A 25,237-nucleotide genomic window follows, 5' to 3' on the forward strand; every position below is an offset into this window, starting at 1 on the left:
TTGAACCAAATTTGGTGAGATATCTATTTTTCTTCATATCCCTCTAATCGTTACTACGTGTACCTTTTTTTGTTAGAGATATTATCTTTGTCCTCGTAACCGTATAATAATGTGCACACCTAGGATTTTTTTCTCTACAAATTGCACCATTCTGCTGAACGTTTCCTTAAAAATATTTCATATTCTGCGAAACTTTGCGATTGCATCTCTACGTTTTGCTCTCTATCAAATACTGAGTAAAATCAAGCTTTATTACGAAATTTGGTCTGCCATTTTTTTTTGTTGCTTCTACTAACAAACAATCGAAAAGAAAATCTCTTTCCTCCTCACTAAACCGCTAACCTGAAGCTACTCTCCATGCTTGCGCTCTGCTTAAGCTTAAGTTTTAAGTGTTCACAGCATCTTTTCATTCCGCGTTGGAAAGCTGCAGCAGCGAGTCTCCGGATTCGATCCGGAGCCCTGTGCGTTTTTTCCCCATCACTATCCTAGCGCCACATTTTAATATGCGATTAAATGTGTGCAGTTGCTAAGCTTTTCCCGTTTTTTCCGTTCCGTTTTATAAAAAAACACACACCCACTTTTTTTTTCTCTACCTTGGCCACTGTTTTTTTTTGTTTGTTTGTGCAACTTTGCTTAATCATCCTTAAACCGAGAGTTGTTCTTACACGAATAAATCACACAAGTTTATCTTATATCGTAACGGACCGACCATCCGTGCCTGACAATCCAAGAGTTTGATTTTTTAACTTAGCGAACTAAACTGTACAGAAACTGTGAAGAGTTGATTCGAAAATAGAAAAAAAATGTACAATAATATTCTGAAACAACAGATAATTCCCAACAAGTTGAGCGCGCTGTTCAAACACCTTTGGTCACGAGTTTTTCGTATAATCTCTTCCCATACTTACCCCTGATTCACACTCCCTCATTTTCATTTTTTAAGTAGCTGCTAAACTAATGACTTTTTTGTTCTGTTGAAATCCTCCCCCTCCTCCTCCTCCTACTGGTCGTCCGTGAACGGGTGCTCCGAGGTGTCGCTGATGTTTTTGCGCCGGTTCTCGAGGATCCGCGTCGCCTGCTCGAGCGTCTCGAGGTAGAACAGGCGCCCCGAGGAGGAGTCCTCGTGCGTCGAGTACTTGGTCTCGTCGAAGCCGAACGTGTACCCGAGGATGATGTTGAAGGCGGACGTGTCGTACCCGTGGCAGCCCGAGTACCGGTACTGGGGCTTCTTGTTGTACTTGCATCCGCCGGACTGGGCACCTGGGAAAGGGGGAGATTAACGCATGTCAAATGTAGTCTCCCAAAAAGATGGAACGGTAACTTCAACTCGCTGTTTCTTAAATTCTTAAATTCTTAAATTTTTAAATTTTTAAATTCTTAAATTCTTAAATTCTTAAATTCTTAAATTCTTAAATTCTTAAATTCTTAAATTCTTAAATTCTCAAATTCTTAAATTCTTAAATTCTTAAATTCTTAAATTCTTAAATTCTTAAATTCTTAAATTCTTAAATTCTTAAATTCTTAAATTCTTAAATTCTTAAATTCTTAAATTCTTAAATTCTTAAATTCTTAAATTCTTAAATTCTTAAATTCTTAAATTCTTAAATTCTTAAATTCTTAAATTCTTAAATTCTTAAATTCTTAAATTCTTAAATTCTTAAATTCTTAAATTCTTAAATTCTTAAATTCTTAAATTCTTAAATTCTTAAATTCTTAAATTCTTTTTTTTTTTTTTTTTGGGAGGGTGATCCAGCCGCACATCGTTGATGTCGAAACCTCTAAACTGGGCCCTCGTCCTGTCACGTCCGTCAGTAGTCTTGTCGTACATTACAACTAGAATCAGATCTGCCAATGAATTAGTACACTTCGACCAAATAAACACTGACGCTGTATGGATCTGACTCTAGAATAAATGCACAGTTGTGTGTTATTCATAAGTCCAAAATGTTCAATTATTCATATAAGTCCAAATTTTCATTTGAGGATAACTACCTACCTAACTTGAATTGAATACAAGATTTAAAGCAACCTATCCGAAAGCTACTCTTATCTCAAATCCCCGACATTTTAATTAATAGCCAAAAAAACGTTTCTTTTAAAACCTGTCTGGCTTCTTTTAAAAAAACAAAAAAAAAATGAATAACAGTTCATATTTTACAAGTCGTGAATTGAAAAAGAGACGACCATTTGATCGTCAGAATTCCAGTAGATCCTCGATTCGCAACAATGGTCGATACAATCATAATCCGACAACCGTAAGTTCAACAGATCAACGAACTTAGTCCGATATCATTTCACTATTGATTGATCGAGACTCTACGGAAATTTTGACAAATCATAATGGTTTTTATGCTACTTGAATGAAAATCACCGATTCTGATAGAATTACTAAAATCACTATAACTAATTTTGTCCCTAAATAACTAAATGCAAAGTATAAAAAGTATAAAATCTACAAAAACTAATTTTTTTAAAAACCCGCATCCTAACCTGACACCCACGATAGGGAAAAATCACATATGTAGCGGTTCATTGTACAAATGTGATATTTCCACTATCGGAGAACCTCCTTGTCTCGATGACAGCTTACCGGCCATCGATTAAGCCCTGAGACTGCGCCAAAGTGGGTTCTCGCAGCATGATGTGGTGTCCATGTGTAAAAATGGAAGCTTCATCAATATACTGAACACTTCGATTTTAGTTCCACATCGAATCAAATCATACTCTTTGCCAAACAAGCATCAAACCTATGACACTCATTATGACAAAGCCCAGGGAAGAATTCGGAAATTTAGGAACTTAAAAATATAAATGCGAAAGTTAAAAATTTAGAATGAATTTTGTTCATTTTAAAATTGAAGAGTAATGTTTTTTAAATTATAAACTCAAACGTATAGATTCAGAGATTTTAAGGTCCTGTGAAATAAAAACAATCCAGTGTTGAAAATTTTATAAAAATATAAATTTAAAAATTCAAAAATAAAATAAAAAGTCTAAATTTTCATTCCGGATAATCGACTCAAACATATGACTCCAGAAATGTTCCACAGTTATGGGAGCGTTTTTTTATAACGTTACGCAAAAAAAAAATGATTTTAAGACCCCCTCCCGCCTCTCGTAGCAAAATTTCCATATAAATTCAAAAAACTTGTATGAAGTGTAACACAGCTTCAGACTCCCCTCCCGCTAAAATGCGTTACGTAATAAAATAACGCTCCCTATCTGATTTTCTGTAAGGGACCATCCATAACCCAGGTGGACACTTTTTTGAAATCTCAACCAATTTTAATTTAATAAATTCTTATTCTTAAATTCTTATTCTTAAATTCTTAAAATTTTAAATTATTAAATTCTTAAATTCCCAAATTCTTAAAATTTTAAATTATTAAATTTACAAATTATCAAATTGTTAAATTGTTAAATTGTTAAATTATTAAATTGTTAAATTGTTAAATTGTTAAATTGTTAAATTATTAAATTTTTAAATTGTTAAATTGTTAAATTGTTAAATTATTAAATTGTTAAATTGTTAAATTGTTAAATTGTTAAATTGTTAAATTGTTAAATTGTTAAATTGTTAAATTTTTAAATTGTTAAATTCTTAAATTCTTAAATTCTTAAATTCTTAAATTCTTAAATTCTTAAATTCTTAAATTCTTAAATTCTTAAATTCTTAAATTCTTAAATTCTTAAATTCTTAAATTCTTAAATTCTTAAATTCTTAAATTCTTAAATTCTTAAATTCTTAAATTCTTAAATTGTTAAATTGTTAAATTGTTAAATTGTTAAATTGTTAAATTGTTAAAATCTTAAATTCTTAAATTCTTAAATTCTTAAATTCTTAAATTCTTAAGTTCTTAAATTCTTAAATTTATAAATTCTTAAATTTATAAATTCTTAAATTCTGAAATTCTGAAATTCTGAAATTCTTAATTCTTAAATTCTTAAATTCTTAAATTCTTAAATTCTTAAATTCTTAAATTCTTAAATTCTTAAATTCTTAAATTCTTAAATTCTTAAATTCTTAAATTCTTAAATTCTTAAATTCTTAAATTCTTAAATTCTTAAATTCTTAAATTCTTAAATTCTTAAATTCTTAAATTCTTAAATTCTTAAATTCTTAAATTCTTAAATTCTTAAATTCTTAAATTCTTAAATTCTTAAATTCTTAAATTCTTAAATTCTTAAATTCTTAAATTCTTAAATTCTTAAATTCTTAAATTCTTAAATTCTTAAATTCTTAAATTCTTAAATTCTTAAATTCTTAAATTCTTAAATTCTTAAATTCTTAAATTCTTAAATTCTTAAATTCTTAAATTCTTAAATTCTTAAATTCTTAAATTCTTAAATTCTTAAATTCTTAAATTCTTAAATTCTTAAATTCTTAAATTCTTAAATTCTTAAATTCTTAAATTCTTAAATTCTTATATTCTTAAATTCTTAAATTCTTAAATTCTTAAATTCTAAAATTCTTAAATTCTTAAATTCTTAACTTCTGAATTTTTGATTTACTAAATTTTAATGGTTTTTGAAATTATAATGCACCGCGTCTCCTACGAAAGGCCGAATCTCAAAAGGCCGAAATTCAAAAGGCCGAATTTTGTCTTTTGCTCAGAAGGCAGAACGTCTCAAAAGGCCGAATGTCTCGAAAGGCAGACTGATTATGGAATTCAGAATTTTGTTCATATTTTCACGATTTTCGTTGATTATGATGTACAAAGATACAGTAAACTGACGCTCTGTGTTCTTTTTTAAATTTTAAGCGAAATAAGTACATTCTGTTTATCTTTACCGATCATATTGTTCCCATGCATACAAGTGAGTAGAGTAGAATGAAAAAAACTGAAAAATTGGTTTATTGGACCTTTTCAAAAAAACTCCAGATTTCAAATTGTTTCAACCTTTTTGTTTATCGAATTATGGTGATGGTAACCGAAATTTGATCATTCGTCGCCAAGTAAATTTAGTTAGTAGCAATGCTAGAAAGTTATGCCTTCTTTATTCCGAAATCAATTTTTGTTACATAACTATGGTTTATAAAAACAAATAAAAGCAAAAACGAACGAAGTTGACTTTATAGCTGTCGGCCACCATTGCTAGTACCAACCACTAGTGTCTTCCTTTTTATCTACAAGGACTTCGCCGCCCTGGGCTCCTAAGTGTATGAAAGTATGGCACGGAGCGACGGCGCCCGCCGCGGGATTCGAACCGGCGACCTCTGGATTGTGAGTCCAGTGCGCGGGCCGATTGATCCACACGGGCGGACGACAAATAAAAGCAAACCGCACCCGAAAAGGCGGAAACGCATTCCAAACTTCGAATGCGTTTCCGCCTTTTTGGGCACGGTTTGCCTTATGAGATTCGGCCTTTTGAGCATTTAGCCTTTTGGGATTCGGCCTTATGAGAATTCGGCCTTCTGAATTTTAGCCTTTCTGGTTTCGGGATTTTGAGATTCGGCCTTTCGTAGGAGACCCGTTAAATATTTGAATTTTTATTATTCTGAACTATTAAATTTTTGAAAATTAGAATCATTGAATTTTTGTTTTCTAGAATTTTTTTTTATTTGTATTTAAATTACTGAATTTAAAAAAAAATGGATTATTTAATTTTTGTAGCTTTGAATTTGTTCGCAATTCGCAATTTTCAGTGTAAGAACGGGCCTTGACCGATCTTATGCACCAGGTTCCCAACGAACACGCACTGCCCTTACACCTACATCTCACCCTTGCTCTGAGTCAGTACGAGCAGCACGCTAGAACACGCTTTGAGTGTTCGTGCCAGGCATGCACACCTTCTTTTCCGGTTACGCATTTTAACTCGGCCGGGGGTGGTACATTACGTAGGGTTTGATGTAAGTATAAGCGCCTAACCATTTATAGTGTGCCTATCAATTTTCATTAAAGCAAAAACTGTTTCGTTTTATTTAGTTTGAATTCAAAAACTAGTTGTTATTTTACTGTGTATTGTTTTGTTTTCTCCTGAAATCTTTCCTAGTGTTGAGTCGTGTTTATATGTTGCTATTTCTTTTGTCGCGTTGTTTTGTTACAATTTTTGGTCCTAAGCATGTTTTGAGCATGAGCATGAGCATGAGAGACCACCCATGGTTGTCCTTCTCCGTTGCTGAACAGGACCGTAATATCCTATCAATACAACTGACCATACGCTTAAACGATCTAATGGTGTTTCCCTTATCAACAGCATGTATGAATGCGTTGAAAAGATAAAACATCAAGATCATTAAAACTAGATCTGAAGCATATAGGTTACAGTCATTGGCCACCAACGGCGCCCGCCATGTCAGTTTGTAGATCTCGGGGGGATTGGGACGGGAATGTTAGTTAGCACAGGTTGCTACAAAGGGTGGGTTCTATACGATATCCACACCCCCACGTGTGCCGGAAAACTACTTCTACTTGGGATTTTGTTAGTGGGAAAGGGTAATGGCCAGGATTCATCATAAAGGATGATGATGCGACCCAATAATCAATAAATTTTGTTTAATGATGTGATGTATTATGCATTCTCAAGGCAAACAGTCGAAGGATGCGGATGAGATTATTCCCGGTTATTTGGTGTTGAGTTTAGCATAAATGATTCAATCTTAAACAGCCGGCTGTGGAAAGATAAAACCAAATAAAATGCGAAAACGCGAAACCGCTCGGACCGAAAAACACACACAATCGGGGGGAAAAAAGACGGAAACGGCAACGAAAATCCGGCTTGCTGACCGCGACGCGAACCGTTCAAATTCTCCAAAGCAACTGTCAAACATCGCATCGAAATACACACACAATCGGGGGGGAAACAGAGACGGAAACGGCAACGAAAATCCGGCTTGTTTACCGCGACGCGAACCGTTCAAATTCTCCAAAGCAACTGTCAAACATCCCGAAATCACCCGGGTCGAAATACACACACAATCGGGGGGGAAACAAAGACGGAAACGGCAACGAAAATCCGGCTTGTTTACCGCGACGCGAATTCCAGAGTTTTTTTTGAAAAGGACCAATAAACTATTGTCTTTCATATGTTTATAGGACCTAATCAAAAAAAACTCTAGAATTGTTCAAATTCTTCAAGGCAACTGTCAAACATCCCGAAATCACCCGGGTCGAAATACACACACAATCGGGTAGGAAACAAAGACGAAAACGGCAACGAAAATCCGGCTTGTTTACCGCGACGCGAACCGTTCAAATTCTCCAAAGCAACTGTCAAACATCCCGAAATCACCCGGGTCGAAATACACACACAATCGGGGGGGAAACAAAGACGGAAACGGCAACGAAAATCCGGCTTGTTTACCGCGACGCGAATTGTTCAAATTCTTCAAGGCAACTGTCAAACATCCCGAAATCACCCGGGTCGAAATACACACACAATCGGGGGGGAAACAAAGACGGAAACGGCAACGAAAATCCGGCTTGTTTACCGCGACGCGAACCGTTCAAATTCTCCAAAGCAACTGTCAAACATCCCGAAATCACCCGGGTCGAAATGCACACACAATCGGGGGGAAACAAAGACGGAAACGGCAACGAAAATCCGGCTTGTTTACCGCGACGCGAATTGTTCAAATTCTTCAAGGCAACTGTCAAACATCCCGAAATCACCCGGGTCGAAATACACACACAATCGGGGGGGAAACAAAGACGGAAACGGCAACGAAAATCCGGCTTGTTTACCGCGACGCGAACCGTTCAAATTCTCCAAAGCAACTGTCAAACATCCCGAAATCACCCGGGTCGAAATACACACACAATCGGGGGGGAAACAAAGACGGAAACGGCAACGAAAATCCGGCTTGTTTACCGCGACGCGAATTGTTCAAATTCTTCAAGGCAACTGTCAAACATCCCGAAATCACCCGGGTCGAAATACACACACAATCGGGTAGGAAACAAAGACGAAAACGGCAACGAAAATCCGGCTTGTTTACCGCGACGCGAACCGTTCAAATTCTCCAAAGCAACTGTCAAAAATCCCGAAATCACCCGGGTCGAAATACACACACAATCGGGGGGGAAACAAAGACGGAAACGGCAACGAAAATCCGGCTTGTTTACCGCGACGCGAATTGTTCAAATTCTTCAAGGCAACTCAATTTTTGGTCCTAAGCATGTTTTAAAAGTTTACCAAAAATACAATAGTAATATTTGTGTTAATCCTTTAACCATTCCATAAATTGAGTAAGGGCTCAAACCTCACTTGTTTGAAAAAGGGTGAAGATAATAGACAATAACAGAGAATTTATTTTATAAAAATCAAGAATCAATAGTAAGAGAATGATGAGCGTATTTTAAAGAATAAAAATGAGAAGCTAGATGTATTAGATGTAAAATTAGACAATAGTTAATAAATAGAGATACAAAACAAGCTTAGATTATAGTAATGATAATTTATAGGACAGATAAAGAATTATTCAAATAAATAAATTCGCAATAAAATCAAAAAAAGATTAGGCAAATGATAAATAGACTTGATATTACTAGTACATTAAGGAAAAGTATATTTTTAAGAAAAAAAAAAAAAACAAAACAAAGTTTGTTACAGCAGTATCAATTGGTAAAAAAAGAGTGGAAAAGCTTTGAGAGATAAGAGAATCAAAAGTTAGTAAAATAAAAATCAAATGATGGATATTAAACAGAAGAATCAGTGAAGAATTGAGAATCAGTAGAGCAAAATAAAAATAGGAGATAGGTGGTAGCTGAGAATGAAGAGAAGAGAAACCCCGTTGTGCGATGTTTCAGGTACATCCACAGCAGTTGACTCAACATACTGCGAATCAAAACAATACCGTCTACAATCACAAATTACTTCCCTTTCCCACATTGTCGCGCCCCTTTCTTTTAGCCGTCTCGACTCTGACCCGCGGTGGTCAAAGGTTTACGATCCGTTTCCACAGGCCACCAGCTAGGTCATCATGAAAACAAGCTAACGTGGAGGTAAGAAAATAGGACACTCGCAAGGAACCAGAGCTATACTGTTCTGATCAAGATAATTCGGATGATCTAACAGAACTACGGATGTAGTTAGTTGCGCTCCTTATAGGATGTTCCTTACGTGGACGTCAACCGAAGAGCACGCAACAAGGTCAGTGCCATTGCATGCTCTTAGGTATCAATCCTTGGCCTGCAATTTTTGTAGCTTTGAATTTGTTATTTTCAAATTAAAAAAAAAAATCTAGGGGAACAGCATCTAATTCCAGCGTGCCTCTAATGTTGGCAGGTAAGAACTTTGACATTCAATTAAAGCTAATTAAAAGCGTTTTCAACTGAAATCGAGTGATAAATAGCTTAATAAGAAGTGAGCAAGCAAGTTTCTATCAAAAGTTTTGCAAAAATAGTTGTTTAAATAGTGAAAATCAGCAAATTGGATGGAATTAGACGCGAGTGATTAACCTGCCAAAGATACGAGAATTTCCCCTAGATTGAATTTTCAAAGGTCCTATCTGCATATCTGCAAGCCCATGACTCATAGGTTGTTTTAAAAATTTACTCTAGATTTCACTATTTTCAAGTATTTGTTTTTTTTATTCAGTTTCTGAATTATTAAATCTCTTTGTTCCAATTTTTTAAGTTTGTTTAATAACTAAATTATACAAATTTTTGAAATTGCAGGCCACAAAAATTTTATAATAGTTGTTTGGATTTCCCTTGGTTTACTTCATTTCGAGCAAAAGAAAAAAAATATCCTTTTTTTTAAATATCGAATTCAACATAATTGATACGTTTGTAATTTTCAGTCGCATTCAAATAAATAAGCAAATCCAAAATATTTGGTTTTTTCACCAAAAAATATTGCAAACAAGCACCGCGTGAAAAAATGGCTTTTGACATTTCGTTTTTGTTTCTATTCAGCTATATTGCTAAAGAAATATCTAATCGGGACCCTTTCCTTGACCGTTTCTTGTACATTTTTTTTAAAAAAAAAAGTTTTGCGTTTCTCCGAATTCCGTATTGGACTTTACTGGATAAAAGGTCCAATAAGGGACATTTGCCCTAAAACAAAAATGTACGAAGATAAAGAAAAAAAAAATCAAAAAAGTACATTAAATATGAGGGCATGTATCTGTTCGTGTCACGTCGTAAACCATTTGCAAGTAAATAAAAACACTCCATTATTGATAAAAAGTATTTACCACCCAGATAACCACCAGAGCAAATAAACAGTCGCAGCCGCACACAAACTCACCGATAGGGTGCAAACACTCGGGCGTCAGCATGCAGCGCACCCAGGGCAGCATAATCTTCTCGTTGACCGTCGGCGTCCCAGCGAAGAACACAAAGTCCAGCGAAACCATGGGCAGAAAGAGGAAATTGTCCGCCTCGGTGTCAAAGTAGTCGAACATCTTCGGATGCGTCCGACTGGTGACCGCCTGCTGGGTCGTCCAGCCCATCACGCCACTGGTGCTGTTCTCAGTCTTGGTTCGCATATCGGCCACATCCTTGCCGGTGCCCCGCAGCCGGACGCTGTTCTCGGTGAAGAGGATGGAGCGGGCCCGGGCGAGCGCGTCGTGGATCACGATTGGCCGGAACGCGTGCATGTTCTCGTCGGTCACGTACGACGGCAACGGGGCGAGCCGATCGCCAAAGCTTATCACAGTGCAGCGCGTGCTGTTGCAGAAGGCCTGCAGCGTGTGCAGGTCCACCTCGGACAGACCGAGGTCGTAGATCAGCAGCTGCTCGTTTGGCAGCTTGGTCGCGATGTTTTGTGCGTACAGAATGGTCGAGGCCACCTCGCCGGCCAGCGCGTACGTTACGATCGAGAAGTTGTGCCGCGTGCCGTTGTACAGCGGCTGGGTGAACCCGAGCAGGGCCAGGTACTTCGGGTCCATCTCCGGGTGCTGCTCGCTGCTGTCCCGGACCATGTTTTTCTGAAAATGCACAAAAACGGATTAGTTCTTCGGAGTTCAATTCAATCAACAGCGCGTTCCCTCACCTGCAGGTTGCGCAACTGCTCGTGCGTCTGCGACATAATGTTCTTGATCGAGTCATTCTGCTGGCCGGCCGGTCCCAACAGTATCAACAGCACACTGGTCGTTATCACGCCGATCAGAATCAGGAGGAAGTGTTTCGTCCGCATGGCTGGATTGCTAAACCTGCTGTTGCTGCTGCTGGTGCTGAGATTAGGTTTCTACTACTCCGCTAGATGATCAATTCCTGGCGGCTTCAATTCGATTTCGTCGTCAACGGTTCCGGAGGTTCGTTCGAGTCCAGAGTCGTAGTACAGAGCTGGAGGAATGTTCGTTCGTTGATTCTAAAGCACCTCCCGATCGTTTTCGCGTATGCTACGATCGAAGGTGACTGATATCTGCGAAAAAAAGAGGGAGAAATAGAAAGAAAACGGAAATGATAAGCAAGGGGGGTTGACTATCTGAATTAGGAAGTAAATATTTGCATATCCGTTCAATGTTTCGCTAAGAGTGACACGCAACAGCACAATTTCGCTGGGCTGTTGTAACTCATACCGCATGATTGGCATCCAACATAATGACGATGCAGTGTTTTTAGGAGAGTACTGATTGAGCAGTTGTTGGTAGTTTGATGTCTTCTAGACATCAAAGGTAACGACAACGAGTCAATAAGACAAAAGAAAAACAAACCATCCACTTTAACGACTCACAGGTCTTTTGTGGTCTCTATTGCAAGTTTCTGCTCGAACTTAGGAGTCCGAAACTTGAATTTAGAGAGGACTTTTTTAATATGTTTTAATGATTAAAAATCCGCAATCTATGGTTCACCATAGAGAAATATGGACAAAAAATTGTCGCCAAGTTATAATTTTCACAAAACAATGTTTTATGGAAAAAATATTTTTTATTTAATTTTGTTCTTTGGAGCAACTCTCCACCAAAACCTGAATTGGACTTTATTTGTATTTTTTGATTTGGCTCAAACTTTGGAGGGGCCTTTCCTATGACCAATTAAGCTATTTTGTGTCATTGGCTTATCCATACAAGTCTCCATACAATTTTGGCAACTGTCCATACAAAAATGGTACGTAAATATTTAAACAGCTGTAACTTTTGAATGAATTCTCTGATCAAGACCAAGACACCAAGGCCAAAAATGCTTTAATAGCAAAATTGGGGTTAAATAGACCCTAAATCAGCGATTCTCAACGGGGGTACCGGGCCTACTTGGCCTACTTGGCAGAGGGTACCAGTCTAGAAGAAGGTTGAGAATTGCTGACCTAGATGATTTTTGCGGTGCAAGTGGTTTTTTTTACTGGATTCCTGGGAAATTTTCACATAAGTTACGTACATTTTGGATAGCCGCATAACAGAGCGATTTTCAAGAAAAAAAATGTTGAATAAGGGGGAATTGGGGAAAAATGGACCCTTTGCCGTTTCGTGCGGTGGATGAAACCATCACCAATCGATTTCCCGGATTTGTTTACATAAGAGACACTAGTTTTCGTACCAGGGAACCAGCCGCATTTAATGAAGTCCGATTTTGGGTCCGATTTCGCCCACTGTGCAGTGTTTTGCAGCTCTGAATAAAATAGTATTGAAATGCATTTTTTTGTTTCGAAAGTACTACTATTACTACACCCACAGTTATGCAGAGCAGCGCCATCCGAGAGAATAAAGCACACGATCTGGTAGTATAAAGGTACTGTGAAAGGACAGAGAGGATAAATCCCGGGATTGGCGAGAGCGTTATTCTCATGGGTTCATTTTTAAAACAGTTCATCAACCAAAAAAAAAAAGAGCCGATATCGAGACTCAAGCCCAAGACCTTTGGCATATCGAACCGCGCTTTGCCATATCGGCCACCAAAGTTCGATGAATATGAGATGGTCATTTGGCAGTAAAAGCCACTCAATGGGATGAACTGTTTCAATGAACAAATCTGGGGCAACATTTGAAAGGGGCGGTACGACATTGCTCTTACGGCCTTTCATTACACGCGTTTAAATGGGACGAAAGGCCGTAAGAGCAATGTCGTACCGCCCCTTTCAAATGTTGCTCCAGAAATGAACAAAAACCTGTGAGAGGTTTATTCTTCCATTTAATTTTGGTAGAGCTATTCTCTCGGCTTTCTACTGTGGGTGTAGTGAAACAGCAAGAGAATGTTCACATAAAGTAGTACTGTCGCCCAGAAAAGATGCATTTGGCATGCTATTGACAAATTATCACAAAAGTGTTCCGAATTTGTGGGTGTTCCGAATATGTGGGATGACTGTACCATATTTGAATGAACATTAGCATTTTAGGACGCCCTATCCACCGTTGGCTCCACAACGCTTATCCCACTGTTTGGTGTGGTTGTATTAGACCCTCATCCAGAACAAAAATCCAACACGGGAGATACCGTGATTGTGTAATACTACCCAGGGCATAATGGGGTCCTTGCCGGGTCTAAGCTATCCTTCGAGGAACGGAAGGAATGTTAGTAAACACCTATCTTAAGTGCGCAGGGATCCCTACGTCACCTTAGTGGTATACATGTTTGTAGGGAGGTTTTGGACTCAATGTTAGTAGAAAGGTAAGACCCTATAGGGTATATCTTGAAGGTATTGCGAGTGTGTCATCAAATTATAACTGATTGTGTTTTGAGCAATAACTGCATTAACATTTAAAAATTAAACTCAAACAGCCGGCTGTAGAGTGGAAGTGCCGATTTATTGTGTAATTTTTAATGGAAATTTATGTTAGTCGTGGAAAATAATTTTAGGCTTATTACGTACCATATTTTTATGAACAGCAGCCAGAATCGTAAGGAGACTTGTAAGGGTGAACCAATGACACAAAATGGCTTCTTTAGTCATAGTTCCCAGGGAAGGCCCCTACAAAGTTTGAGCCAAATCAAAAAATAAAAATGGTCGAAATCTGCCGATTTCGTAGAAAATTGATCAGTTGTCCATACAAAATTTGTACGTATATAATCGAAAATGTGTATTTTTTGGAGGAATTGCATTGCAAACTTAACCGAGACATGAAGGTGAATTTCTAAGGCAGGATCATATCTGGAGTTTTTTTTAAAAAGGTCCAATAAACCAAATTTCCAGTTTTTGCTTTTAGGTGTTTTTTTAAAACCGCCTTGAGTCAGGGGTATTAAAAAACACCCAAAAAGCAAAAACTGAAAATTTGGTTTATTGGACCTTTTCAAAAAAAAAAAAAAAAAAAACTCCGGATATAGCCTTACCGCAGTGAGGAAGGCAAAAGGGTTTAACATCTTTAATTGCTAATGCTAAATTTTAATATGACAGGGTCAGGGTGACCACTCAAATCCCATTTTCAAATTCCCGACTTTTCCAGAACCTCAAACATTTTTTTTTCTTGTCTGAAGAATTATTTCAAATAAAAAACTCTCGGACAGAGTTAAAAAAAAAACCATTGACAGTTTAAGTAAAAAAATATTCAAAAAAAAAAATCAAATTATTCGCTCTACAGCATTGCCTTGGCGTTCTCGATTGCGAGATTCCTACTCGAAACTAGGTGTTCGAAGGCTTGATTGTTGAGGCAATTGCAAACCTCTTTTTACACCTTAGCTTCCATCCACCCCGGGATTCGAACTGACGACCTTTGGATTGTTAATCCAACTGCCTACCAGCGACTCCACCGAGGCAGGACCCAGGGAGACGACTCCTACACCTGGACTGAGCTAACGACCTAACCTTTTTTAGGTTAGTCCGGGACCAACATTTACTTCCCTGTCCGACGGAAGGCGTGATCAGACAAATCTCGTCTCAAAATTTGCCACCGGGACCTTCTGGGATCGAGCCAGGCCGACTGGGTGAGAGGCAATCACGCTTACCCCTACACCACGGTCCCGGCTAAAAATCTTAAATTTTATTAATAAATTCCTAAAAACTTCACTTCAAAAATAGAACCATCATTTTGATTCCGAGTAAAAACATGAGAAATCAGTTTTGAAAAATAACCGAAAGCATAACAATACCTATTATTTCAATGTTTATTTTTAAAATTACCTAACATATAGTTTTTTGAAACTTCGTTTCAGCTGGCAATGAAAAAGATGATGACAAAAAGTTAAAGACAACAATTTTTTCAATGTTATTTTGATGATAATATTTATTATCAATGCTTTACACATCTTTACACTTGATTACAGTTATTATTCTTTCAAAGAATTTAAAAATATCTATGAATTCGTTTAAAAGATATTTTTACCAAGTATCCTTTAAAACTTTGTAAATTTTATTATTTTTAATTTTTTGAATCAATGTCGATTTATCGAAGTGTCAGTGTTTAAATGTTAAAACTTTTTTTAAATGAAAAATCCAGTTTGATAACACTTCATATTTTACCACTTATTTTATTCGACAAAAGTTCTTTAAACTTATTTTTAATAACTCAAACAAATTCTTATGCCGGGACCGTGGTGTAGGGGTAAGCGTGATTGCCTCTCACCCTGTCGGCCTGGGTTCGATCCCAGACGGTCCCGGTGGCATTTTTCGAGACGAGATTTGTCTGATCACGCCTTCCGTCGGACGGGAAGTAAATGTTGGCCCCGGACTAACCTTAAAAAAAAGGTTAGGTCGTTAGCTCAGTCCAGGTGTAGAAGTCGTCTCCCTGGGTCCTGCCTCGGTGGAGTCGCTGGTAGGCAGTTGGACAAACAATCCAAAGGTCGTCAGTTCGAATCCCGGGGTGGATGGAAGCTAAGGTGTAAAAAGAGGTTTGCAATTGCCTCAACAATCAAGCCTTCGGACACCTAGTTTCGAGTAGGAATCTCGCAATCGAGAACGCCAAGGCAATGCTGTAGAGCGAATAATTTGATTTTGAAATTCTTATTAATTTAATGAACCCAATAAAAATTTAATTTCAATTAAAAAACATGTAATGTTTTTTACATGATATTAAGCATACTTTGTTTAAGGTTTATTAATGAAGTACTTATCAATACAAGGCATTTAAAACTTTTTACAAATTTTGAATTTTGAGAGCACAAAACGGAAGAAACGTAAAATTTCAGAAAAACAATATTTAAAAAACTAAGAATTAAAAATAAAACGTTGATTAATATTAAAAATTAAACTTATTTGCAATTACAAGATTTTTTTTAATATTTTCAAAGCGTAATTTTTTTTTCATTTAGTTCGAAACATCTTTGGATTTTTTTCGATATTAAAGTTTCCCGAAAACTGAAAATCAAGCTTTATCTATAGTTGTGGTACCCATAATCACACAAAAGTTTAAGGGAATCAAACATTTGGAAACAATATTTGAAATGACTGAATGAATTTAGTTAAAAATTTAAAAATATTGAATCTGTTTTTTTTATATTCAAGCAATGTGGCAAAATGAAACAGAAACATAACTATACGCTGATGTAATCGTCGAAATCAAACTCTTTTTCATATTGGCTTTGTTGTTGTTAAAATTTAGATGTTAGCTTTTGATTGATAAACATAGGCAAAAATAAATAACAATCTGTTGATTCATAAAAAAATATTATAAAAATTTGGGTCAAATGTATGCCACCATAATCATGCAATATTTTTTAGAATTTTTTATGTCTTAGGTCTTAAATAGCCTTTTCATTCTCATATAAGGGAAATAAACCCATATTAAGCTTAATAAGCGGTCTTGTTTGAATGATGCTGGATAATCTGGAGTGTTCCTTGAAATTCAGTAAAACCAAGTACACCAACGAGTAGAGCAACTTTTTGTGTTTATTTTCACTTTTATTAAAAGTTATGCTATTCCTTTTACAAGCATTTAAAAAAAATCAAAAACGCATTCTAATCAGTCGTGTGCATTGGGCCACGCCCATTTTTGTATTTTCAGCTTAGTTCTTTTTTTCTTCCAACGCTCTTTTGGGTCTGCTTCGTGCTGCCAAAATTGATGAAATTTTGAGCGAACACTCACGAAAAGTAGCATTTATAGAGAAAGTTTCCTGGCAACACCACAAGCGCTGCTGGTGGTGTTGGTGGCCACCCTTTGTTCGCTTCTCGCTCGGTTTTCTTCAACCTTCGATTAGAATGGATGGTCAAAATTGAAACGTCAAAAGACTTAGCGCGTTTGTTTTTTTGATGGCGCTTGCTAATTATTTACATGTTTCGGGATTATTTTTCAAGTGAGTGACTAAGTAACGGTCAAAAGAACATGTTGCCGGTAGTTGGAAGCAATTTTATATCTTAAGCGCTTTGAAATCGTTAGCGCAAGTGAAAAGATATTGATGGCGACATTCGTTAAGCAGTTAACCTCTGATCTTGCGTGTGGATGTGTGTGCCACCAAAATGATGAGAAATGGTCTCGCAAAATAGAAATTATGATCAAAAGTGCATTAAATTTGATCTTTTTGGCCAGTAAGTGGCATAAACTGGCGTGCTTACTTGAGGCGGTGCTGTTGCTGGTAAGTTTATAGCCTAAATAGTATTTTTGGAGCTTTAATCGAGCATCAAACTCTTCATATGACGAAGATAGGTGTTTGATTAGAAAGGGTATATTTCCCCTAGATTGAAATAGTGAAAGGAATCCGAGATTTAAAGTTAGATGCTGAAAACGAATTGAGTGACATTAATTTCGAAGGTATACAAAATATTTAAAAATTATTCAAGAGTTAGAAAATATTTTTCAAACACGGATGCTTGGGATTCCCGACTTTCTAACAGAAAATCACAAATTTCCGTGGATTTTTACGAATTCTCGACTTTTTCCCGACTTTTCCGATTTCCCGACTTGAGTGGCCACCCTGCAGGGTGTTATCATTAATATATTTGAAACAAAAACGGGGTTACAATATATCGTTCATTAGCCTTGCACCATGTGCAGTGTGTATTTCGCAGTTCCATTGCACGAGTACAAATCCGAAATGAAATTCCCATTTCAGTCGTTGGACCGGTGCAAGTGAATACTTTGTTTGCACCATGATAAAAGGGTTTATTTACGTTTTGCTTCGCTCTCGGGAAGCCGCAAGTTTACTAGTCGAGTTGAACGAGGGCCGACACCGACAGCGTGTTGTATTTCTTTTCCCACGAGCGAGCTCTGCTGGGTGACATCGGTTTGTTTTGCATATATACAGTGATAGTGGGTACAATATTTGTGACTCATAAAACGTTTATTGTTATTAGTGAGAGTTTGATTTAGTTTCGGAAGAAAAATCTCTACATTCCGCTTAGGATGATCTCACCATTTAATGAATCGTTCTAAAAATAAAAATCACTCCAGTTTTATTCGTGCAAGAGAGTATTTGAAATATAAACAACGAAAATAAAGAAGAACTAATTAGCACTTCCCGGCAAGTCTGCTAGATTTCAGTAGATATAAAAACGGGGGTAGGTTTATAGTGTACACACAGCAAAATTGCAGCAGTTGCTAAATGTGCACTTTCCTTGCTTGGTTTTTTTTTGCTGCCACCGCTACATTCAACGTTTCCGGTGCTAGATTTATCCCGGCTACCGACACCTAACGTCATGATTCGAAATCCGGACACTTAGTAGCATATCATTTTTGTTATAGCTGGCAAAAAATCATGTAATAAGTTGGAAATGTAGAAATATCATCAGGATGTAGTATAAACAGTCAGTTTTAAGAGAATGCATGCAAAATATGTCTTTTCTAACAATTTTTCATCAGAATTTGAAAATTAAAATGACTTGTTGTGCTTCGAATCCCGGACACTGATAAAAGCTGATTCGAAATCCGGACACTTTTGCTTCGAATTCCGGACACTCGTTTTTGCTTATGAATCGCACAAATTTGGACTGAAATGTTAGTGAATGGCATTCTTTAGGTCTCAAATAAGCTGTTAACATCAAAACAATCGATATTTTATATAAAAATTTGCTAGAATTTAAGGAAATCAAAACCATAAATTTCTGCTTTGCCTTCCCGGTGCTTCGGACGCCTATGAAATATTTCAGTGAAATGTTTCGCATTTTTTGGTAATCTTATAATTTTATTTTATTTTATTGTTTTGACATTAACTACAGCGTTCAAACAAACTTTAAATGAAAGTTGATGTTAGAATTCATCAAATAACACAGTTTTGACATTCATAATGCGAACTTATATCCAAATAATTGATAAAACAAGATGAGGTGTCCGGGTTTCGAAGCGTCCGGGAATTCGAATCATGACGTTACTAATTAAGTTGAAAGTTTGTATAGTGAGAGTCGAGCCTCGTGCTGGCGGCACACACTTGTTGAAAATTCTTTTGCCATTAGCCCTTTCTTTCTGTATACTTTGCATATATTGCCATATCGCACAGACTTTGTCTAGCCTTCGGCAGAATGACCAGCAACATAAACGAAATTTCCACAAGCATTAACTAAAGCACCGTAAACGGGGGTGACATTGAAAATTGTTCTATATCCGATTTTTTTTTCTAATCACACTTGAGCAAGTTGTATTCCCAAAAACAATAATTTCAAAGTCACCCCCGAATACCTACACCCCAAGCAACCGGCCCTAAACGGCCAATTTCGGGGACCGCGGTGAGACGATGTGGCGTCGCGACGCCATGGTCGCCGTCGTCGTCGCGCAGAGAAAAGTTAATTACAATCCGCAGTGCAGTAGCAAGCAATGGCACCGGCAGCAGAATAATGTGATTTCGTTTCTGCACGAAATTCGACGACGACCTGACGACTGGCTTTCCTATGGGCTCACGGAGAGAGTCGCCGCGGTCAACGGAATCACGCAAATCGGCCTCCGACACGGGGATTGACTGGCGGTTTGGTTTGGCTTGTGGTTACTCGGGGGGGGGTGGATTTTCGTGTGACTAAGATTTGGGCAGGTGGTTTTCTGGGCAGGTTTCCTGACCGCAAGTTGTACTAGTCACTTTTGCTTACGTTGAGGTTTTGAAGTAGCATTTTATTTAGCTAATTCCATAATTTGTAAAGCTATCTTTTCTAGAACTTGAAGGTATGTATTTGGTATCTGATTGAAAAAGACAGTTAATCTGAACTTTACGTAAAAAATTTAAAAAGAGCACTTTTCCTATAAAGTTTAACTTTAAAAAGTTTGATAAATTTTTACTTACATACTTATGTCAGTTATAGAATAAATACATGACTTTTAAACAGAAATATAATCATGCGACATAGCAAACTTCCCAAAATGTCATGAATAATAATTGCACCGATTTAGGTAAATCGGTTAATTCAACCGGTTCAATAGTTGTACCGGATGAACATTTCTGGCATAAAATGTAAAGAATTTGAAGAATTTAAAGCATTTAAATAATTTTAATAATTTAATTAATTTATATAGAATTTAAAAAAAATAAAGAATTTAACGAATTTAAAGAAGCTAAAGAATTTAAAGTATTTAGAAACATTTAAAAAAATTAAAGAATTTACACAATTTAGAGAATTTACATAATTCAAAGAATTAAAAGAATTTTAGAAAATTAAAGTTTTTAATAAATTTAAAAAAATAAAGAATTTAATGAATTCTAAGATGTTAATGATTAAAAAGAATTAGATGAATTTAAAGAATTAAAGAGTTTTAATAATTTAAAGAATTTAAAGATTTTAAAGAATTCAAAGGATTTGAAGAATTTAAAAAGTTTAAAGAATTTAAAGAATTCAAAGATTTCGAAGAATTCAAAAAAAAATAAAAGGATTCAAAGATTTAAAAGAATTAAAAAAAAGAATTTAAAACAATTAAGGAATTTGATAATTTAAAGAATTCGAAGAATTTGAAGAATTGAAAGAATGTAAAGAAATTAAAGAATTTAAAGAAATTAAAGAATTTAAAGAATTTAAAGAATTTAAAGAATTTAAAGAATTTAAAGAATTTAAAGAATTTAAAAAATTTAAAGAATTTAAAGAATTTAAAGAATTTAAAGAATTTAAAGAATTTAAAGAATTTAAAGAATTTAAAGAATTTAAAGAATTTAAAGAATTTAAAGAATTCAAAGAATTTAAAGAATTTAAAGAATTTAAAGAATTTAAAGAATTTAAAGAATTTAAAGAATTTAAAGAATTTAAAGAATTTAAAGAATTTAAAGAATTTAAAGAATTTAAAGAATTCAAAAAATTTAAAAAATTTAAAGAATTTAAAGAATTTAAAAAAAATGAAGGATTTAAAGGATTTATTTTTTTAAAGAATTCGAAGAATTTAAAAAAATTTGAAGAATTTAAAGAATTTAAAGAATTTAAAGAATTTAAAGAATTTAAAGAATTGAAGGAATTGAAAGAATTGAAAGAATTGAAAGAATTTACAGAATTTAAAGAATTAAAAGAATTTAACGAATTCAAAGAGTTTAAAGAATTTAAAGAATTTAAAGAATTTAAAGAATTTACAGAATTTAAAGAATTGAAAGAATTGAAAGAATTGAAAGAATTGAAAGAATTGAAAGAATTTAAAGAATTAAAGGAATTGAAAGATCGAAAAGAATTTAAAGAATTTTAAGAATTCAAAGAACTAAAATAATTCAAAGAATTTGAAGAATATAAAGAAATCAAAGAATTCAAAGAGAACATATGAATTCAAATAATTTGAGGATTTAAAAGAATTCAAAGATTTTCAAAAATTTAAGGAATTTAAAGAATTTTAATTAGATTTTATAGAATTTAAAGAATTTGAAATATTTTTAACATTTTCACTAATTTTAAAAATTTCAAGAATTTAAAGAATTCAAAGAATTTTTAATAATTTAAAGAATTTTAAGAATTAAAAAAAGTACCTTTCGATTGCAAATTCGATTTTGCTTTAAAATATGATTTTTAATATATTTTTTGTCTGTGTTTTTGATAATTTCCAAAAACACCCAAAAATATTTAAAAAAATCGAAAAAAACGGGAAATTAACTTTTAGTGATAACCTTCACTTTTGACGCAAGTGAAGTATTAACTTCAGTAAACTAAAATATAATGTTTTCAAGCAGCTCAATCAGCAAAAATAACTCAAAACAACCTCCAGAACCATTTTTCGAAAGCTGATCATATCCCTAAAATGGTAATAATATTTTGTCGACCGCAATTGGGTTGGTAAATTGGTAAATTTTTCGAAAGTTTAACTTTTTTTTTCAAAAGCATCAATTACGGCATTCGATTTTTCAGTCAACTTTAAGTGATTAAACGTGAAAAAGTCTGAATATGTTGATAAAAAGAGCAGAATGACATTTTTTTCAAAAAATGTTAACAATATGAAATTCTCCTCCTTTGTAACGTTACACTACATACTTACTCATAGAACAGAAAACAAGTGAACAGTGGGTTGAACATCCTGCGAATCAAAACAATACCTTCTACAATCACAAACTAAAATATCGCTAAAATCCATTTTCAACAAATTTTTGAACTTTTAAAAGCACTGGAGAAGAACTCATACAATTTTAGAAAATTTTAGGGTGGGAAGTTTAACTTGTTCAATTCAATTCAATTCATGTTTATTTGTTGTACTAATCAGAAAACAATTTGCTTAACTAATAACAGAATGCAGAGTTTTGGAGATCCTTACAACTACAAATGGATGAAATAAATTCAGTTTCAGTCGGTTAAGGGACCATCCACAAACCACGTGGACACTTTTTTTGGTAATCTCAACCCCCCCCCCCCCTCGTGGACAATTGTCCATACAAAAAAAATCTTTTTTGTATGGAGCGTGGACAATCGCCATACCCCCCCCCCCCCCACCCTAAAGTGTCCACGTGGTTTATGGATGGTCCCTAAGCGAGAGCAGAAATTTTTTCTAAAATATCTGCTACTATTACTATGGAAAGAGAAGGAGGATAGGAAAGCTTAAATATATATCACAGAAAAAAAAACAGTTCGTTACTGAAGGCGAAGACTGTTCCACAGTGTGTGAGCTTGCACCTATGCAGGGCATAGGTACTTCCCCATCAGCTTTTGCAGCGCGAAGAACTGCTCCAGCTTGTTTCGGCAAGAGTTGAGTCGCGTAAACATGTCCCTCGCAAGGGAGAGGAATTCGATGAGGGTGAATAAATCACCATCACTGTTGCTGTCCGGGGTTGGACCGTTTGCGGTAGCCGCCACGCTGGCGTAAGTACGCCCGAATCCAGGAGGATTCGTTTGACGGGGATCGGTCGAGGGTTGACCTGTCGAAGTCCTTGAGGAATGTGGTGCTGGCTTTTTCCTCTTCTCCAGCGCCTCGAGGTAGGTTTTCCTAGCGGTGCACCCGCGGTAATTGGCAGTGTGGTTACCGTCACAGTTAGCACACTTCACGTTCCGCTTGTTCTGCTCGGCTTGGTTGTCCTTTCCCAGGGATGCTTTCTTGGGCAGCGTGCATGCAGCCGTGAGGTGGGCTGCGCTGCACTTGACACACTTCGGCGCCAAAGTGCAGTTCCGGGAACCGTGTCCAAAACGTTGGCATCGGTGACATTGGGCAGCATCGGAAGGCCGCTTACTGAAGTATCTCCAGCTCACCATGAATCCTTCCAGCGATTTAACTTAGTTTAACTTGTTTTATGTGACTTTGCCAATGTTTTATAAATATTATTTTTTCAGGGTTCAATTTGGACTGTGCTTTCTACTAATATTTTTTATATTTTATGTGAAAAAAGTATGCAGTATTTTTTTTAGTGTCCCAGAGGATGGCTCTACGTATTTTTTTTTACAATTTAAATGATAATGGTGCCATCCTATAGCAAAAAATGTGAAAAACAAGCAAAAAATAGAAAATTGATTTAAAAAAAAACATGGAAATGTAATGATAGAATAGGCCGAATACTATCAAAAACAAACATAAACCAAACAAGATAAGTGCAAATTAAAATACTAAAAATAAAACAAAATAACATAAAACAAGAAAAGCAGAATTTTTCGAAAAACAATCCGATTTGCGAAATCGTAGAGAACCACTTGAAGAGAACAGTTGGTTGAACAAATTACGAATCAAAACAAAACCTTCTCCTTCTACAATCACAAATTACTTAGAAGAACGTAAGAACGTCACGGAATCACATAAGCTTAGACAATAAAAGGTATGTCTTAGTAAATAAGATGAAAATGAAAACATACCTTTTAACGCTTTGCATATTTTAAAGCTTCTAAATAATATTTTTTTCTCATAAAAAATGAATGCAATCATAAATAAAAAGAGTTATTTCAAGAAAACATTCAACTATCTTTTAGCCAATCCTCATTTTACCCATTATGCAAGTTCATTTTCAAGCTGTCGAAACATCGTTTTCCTGGAGCTTCCAGCACGAAAAAACAAAATCTATTTCGTAATGTTAACCCATCTTTCCCGGCCCTCTTCACCCTCGATTAACTCTGTGGGGTGGAAAATGACAACCATCACCAGCAGCAAGTAAGTGGAGACACACACACACTTGTCGCCCCAGTACCATGTACTTAAAAGTAATAATAATTCTAATTCCACCTCCCAGCCGCGGGGAGCGAGAAAAAAAAACTTCATGCACGGCGGCGATAAAACTCGACCTGCAGGGCAGCTGCCGGTGGCCTCTGCTCTGATGATGATGGCCGTGGTACGCATGATTTACAGAGACACACAGGGGCGGGCAACAGCCAGAAGAGGAGCTGGGTGGGTGCGGGCTCACATATCTATAACTCTCTTTCTCTGTTTGAGGAGGGAGGAGGGGGCTCGTCAGAACCACCGACTGTTTCGTAACTGTTATGTGTGTGATTGGTTCCATTGACTCATGAAAATTCTTGGATTTGGGTGTGAATCAAGCTTGATTAATTTGTTATCGATGTCTTTTACAATAACAACAGGCAAAACCTTGCACTTGTATTTTACACCTTGAAGTTAAAAAAAGGCCTTGGCTTTGGGCGTGTAATCCGCCGCTTGTTGCCACCCTTCACCAACCTGCTGTTTCCGAAATTGGTCCGCCCGAAGCTGGTGGCACATCCTGACTCCACAAGCGTCCGATGATCCGCAGTTTTCGAAGAAGCTGCTTCGCCTATGGGTAATCCTTCTAAAGATCTACACTGCACTACACTGGGGACGACGATGCATCACGTTATCTCGAATATCTTCCCCTCCCTCGGCAGAAGGTCCCCCCGAGAACCCGCGGAAATCGTAATAATAATAGCACTCAGCTCTCCCCCAGATCTCCGCGCGAATCTTTTCGAGGAGGGGTTTCACTTTCGCCAGGAAGAAAAAAAACTTGGCCCCTCTTCCTTCCACAAGCAGCACTCCAATTTCCACAACTTCACGCCATCCACTCGATTTCACAAACCCGGAACAAACGCACGCTGCGGACCCAGACGGACGATTCGGATTCGGATTTTGCGCTAATAACTGGACTATTTTCTAGGATTATTTTCACGCGATTAAAACACTCTCGCGATTCGCGGACGACGGGTTTGGCCCAAGTGACAGCTGCATCTC

The 25,237-nt window shown here is 36.2% G+C and overlaps 1 protein-coding gene across 1 annotated transcript; it reads right to left on the reverse strand.

Annotated features, from left to right (window-relative positions):
• On the reverse strand, positions 1 to 25,237 carry LOC120427963 (uncharacterized). The gene is made up of 4 exons (XM_039592918.2): positions 24,713 to 25,237; positions 10,942 to 11,313; positions 10,195 to 10,876; positions 1 to 1,260 (listed from the first exon to the last, which is right to left on the reverse strand). Exons 2-4 carry the CDS (start codon positions 11,083 to 11,085, stop codon positions 1,001 to 1,003), a joined length of 1,086 nt encoding a protein of 361 aa, XP_039448852.1. The 5' UTR covers positions 11,086 to 11,313; positions 24,713 to 25,237; the 3' UTR covers positions 1 to 1,000.

This window comes from Culex pipiens, chromosome 2 (genome assembly GCF_016801865.2).
Source record: "Culex pipiens pallens isolate TS chromosome 2, TS_CPP_V2, whole genome shotgun sequence".
Classification (NCBI taxonomy): domain Eukaryota; kingdom Metazoa; phylum Arthropoda; class Insecta; order Diptera; family Culicidae; genus Culex; species Culex pipiens.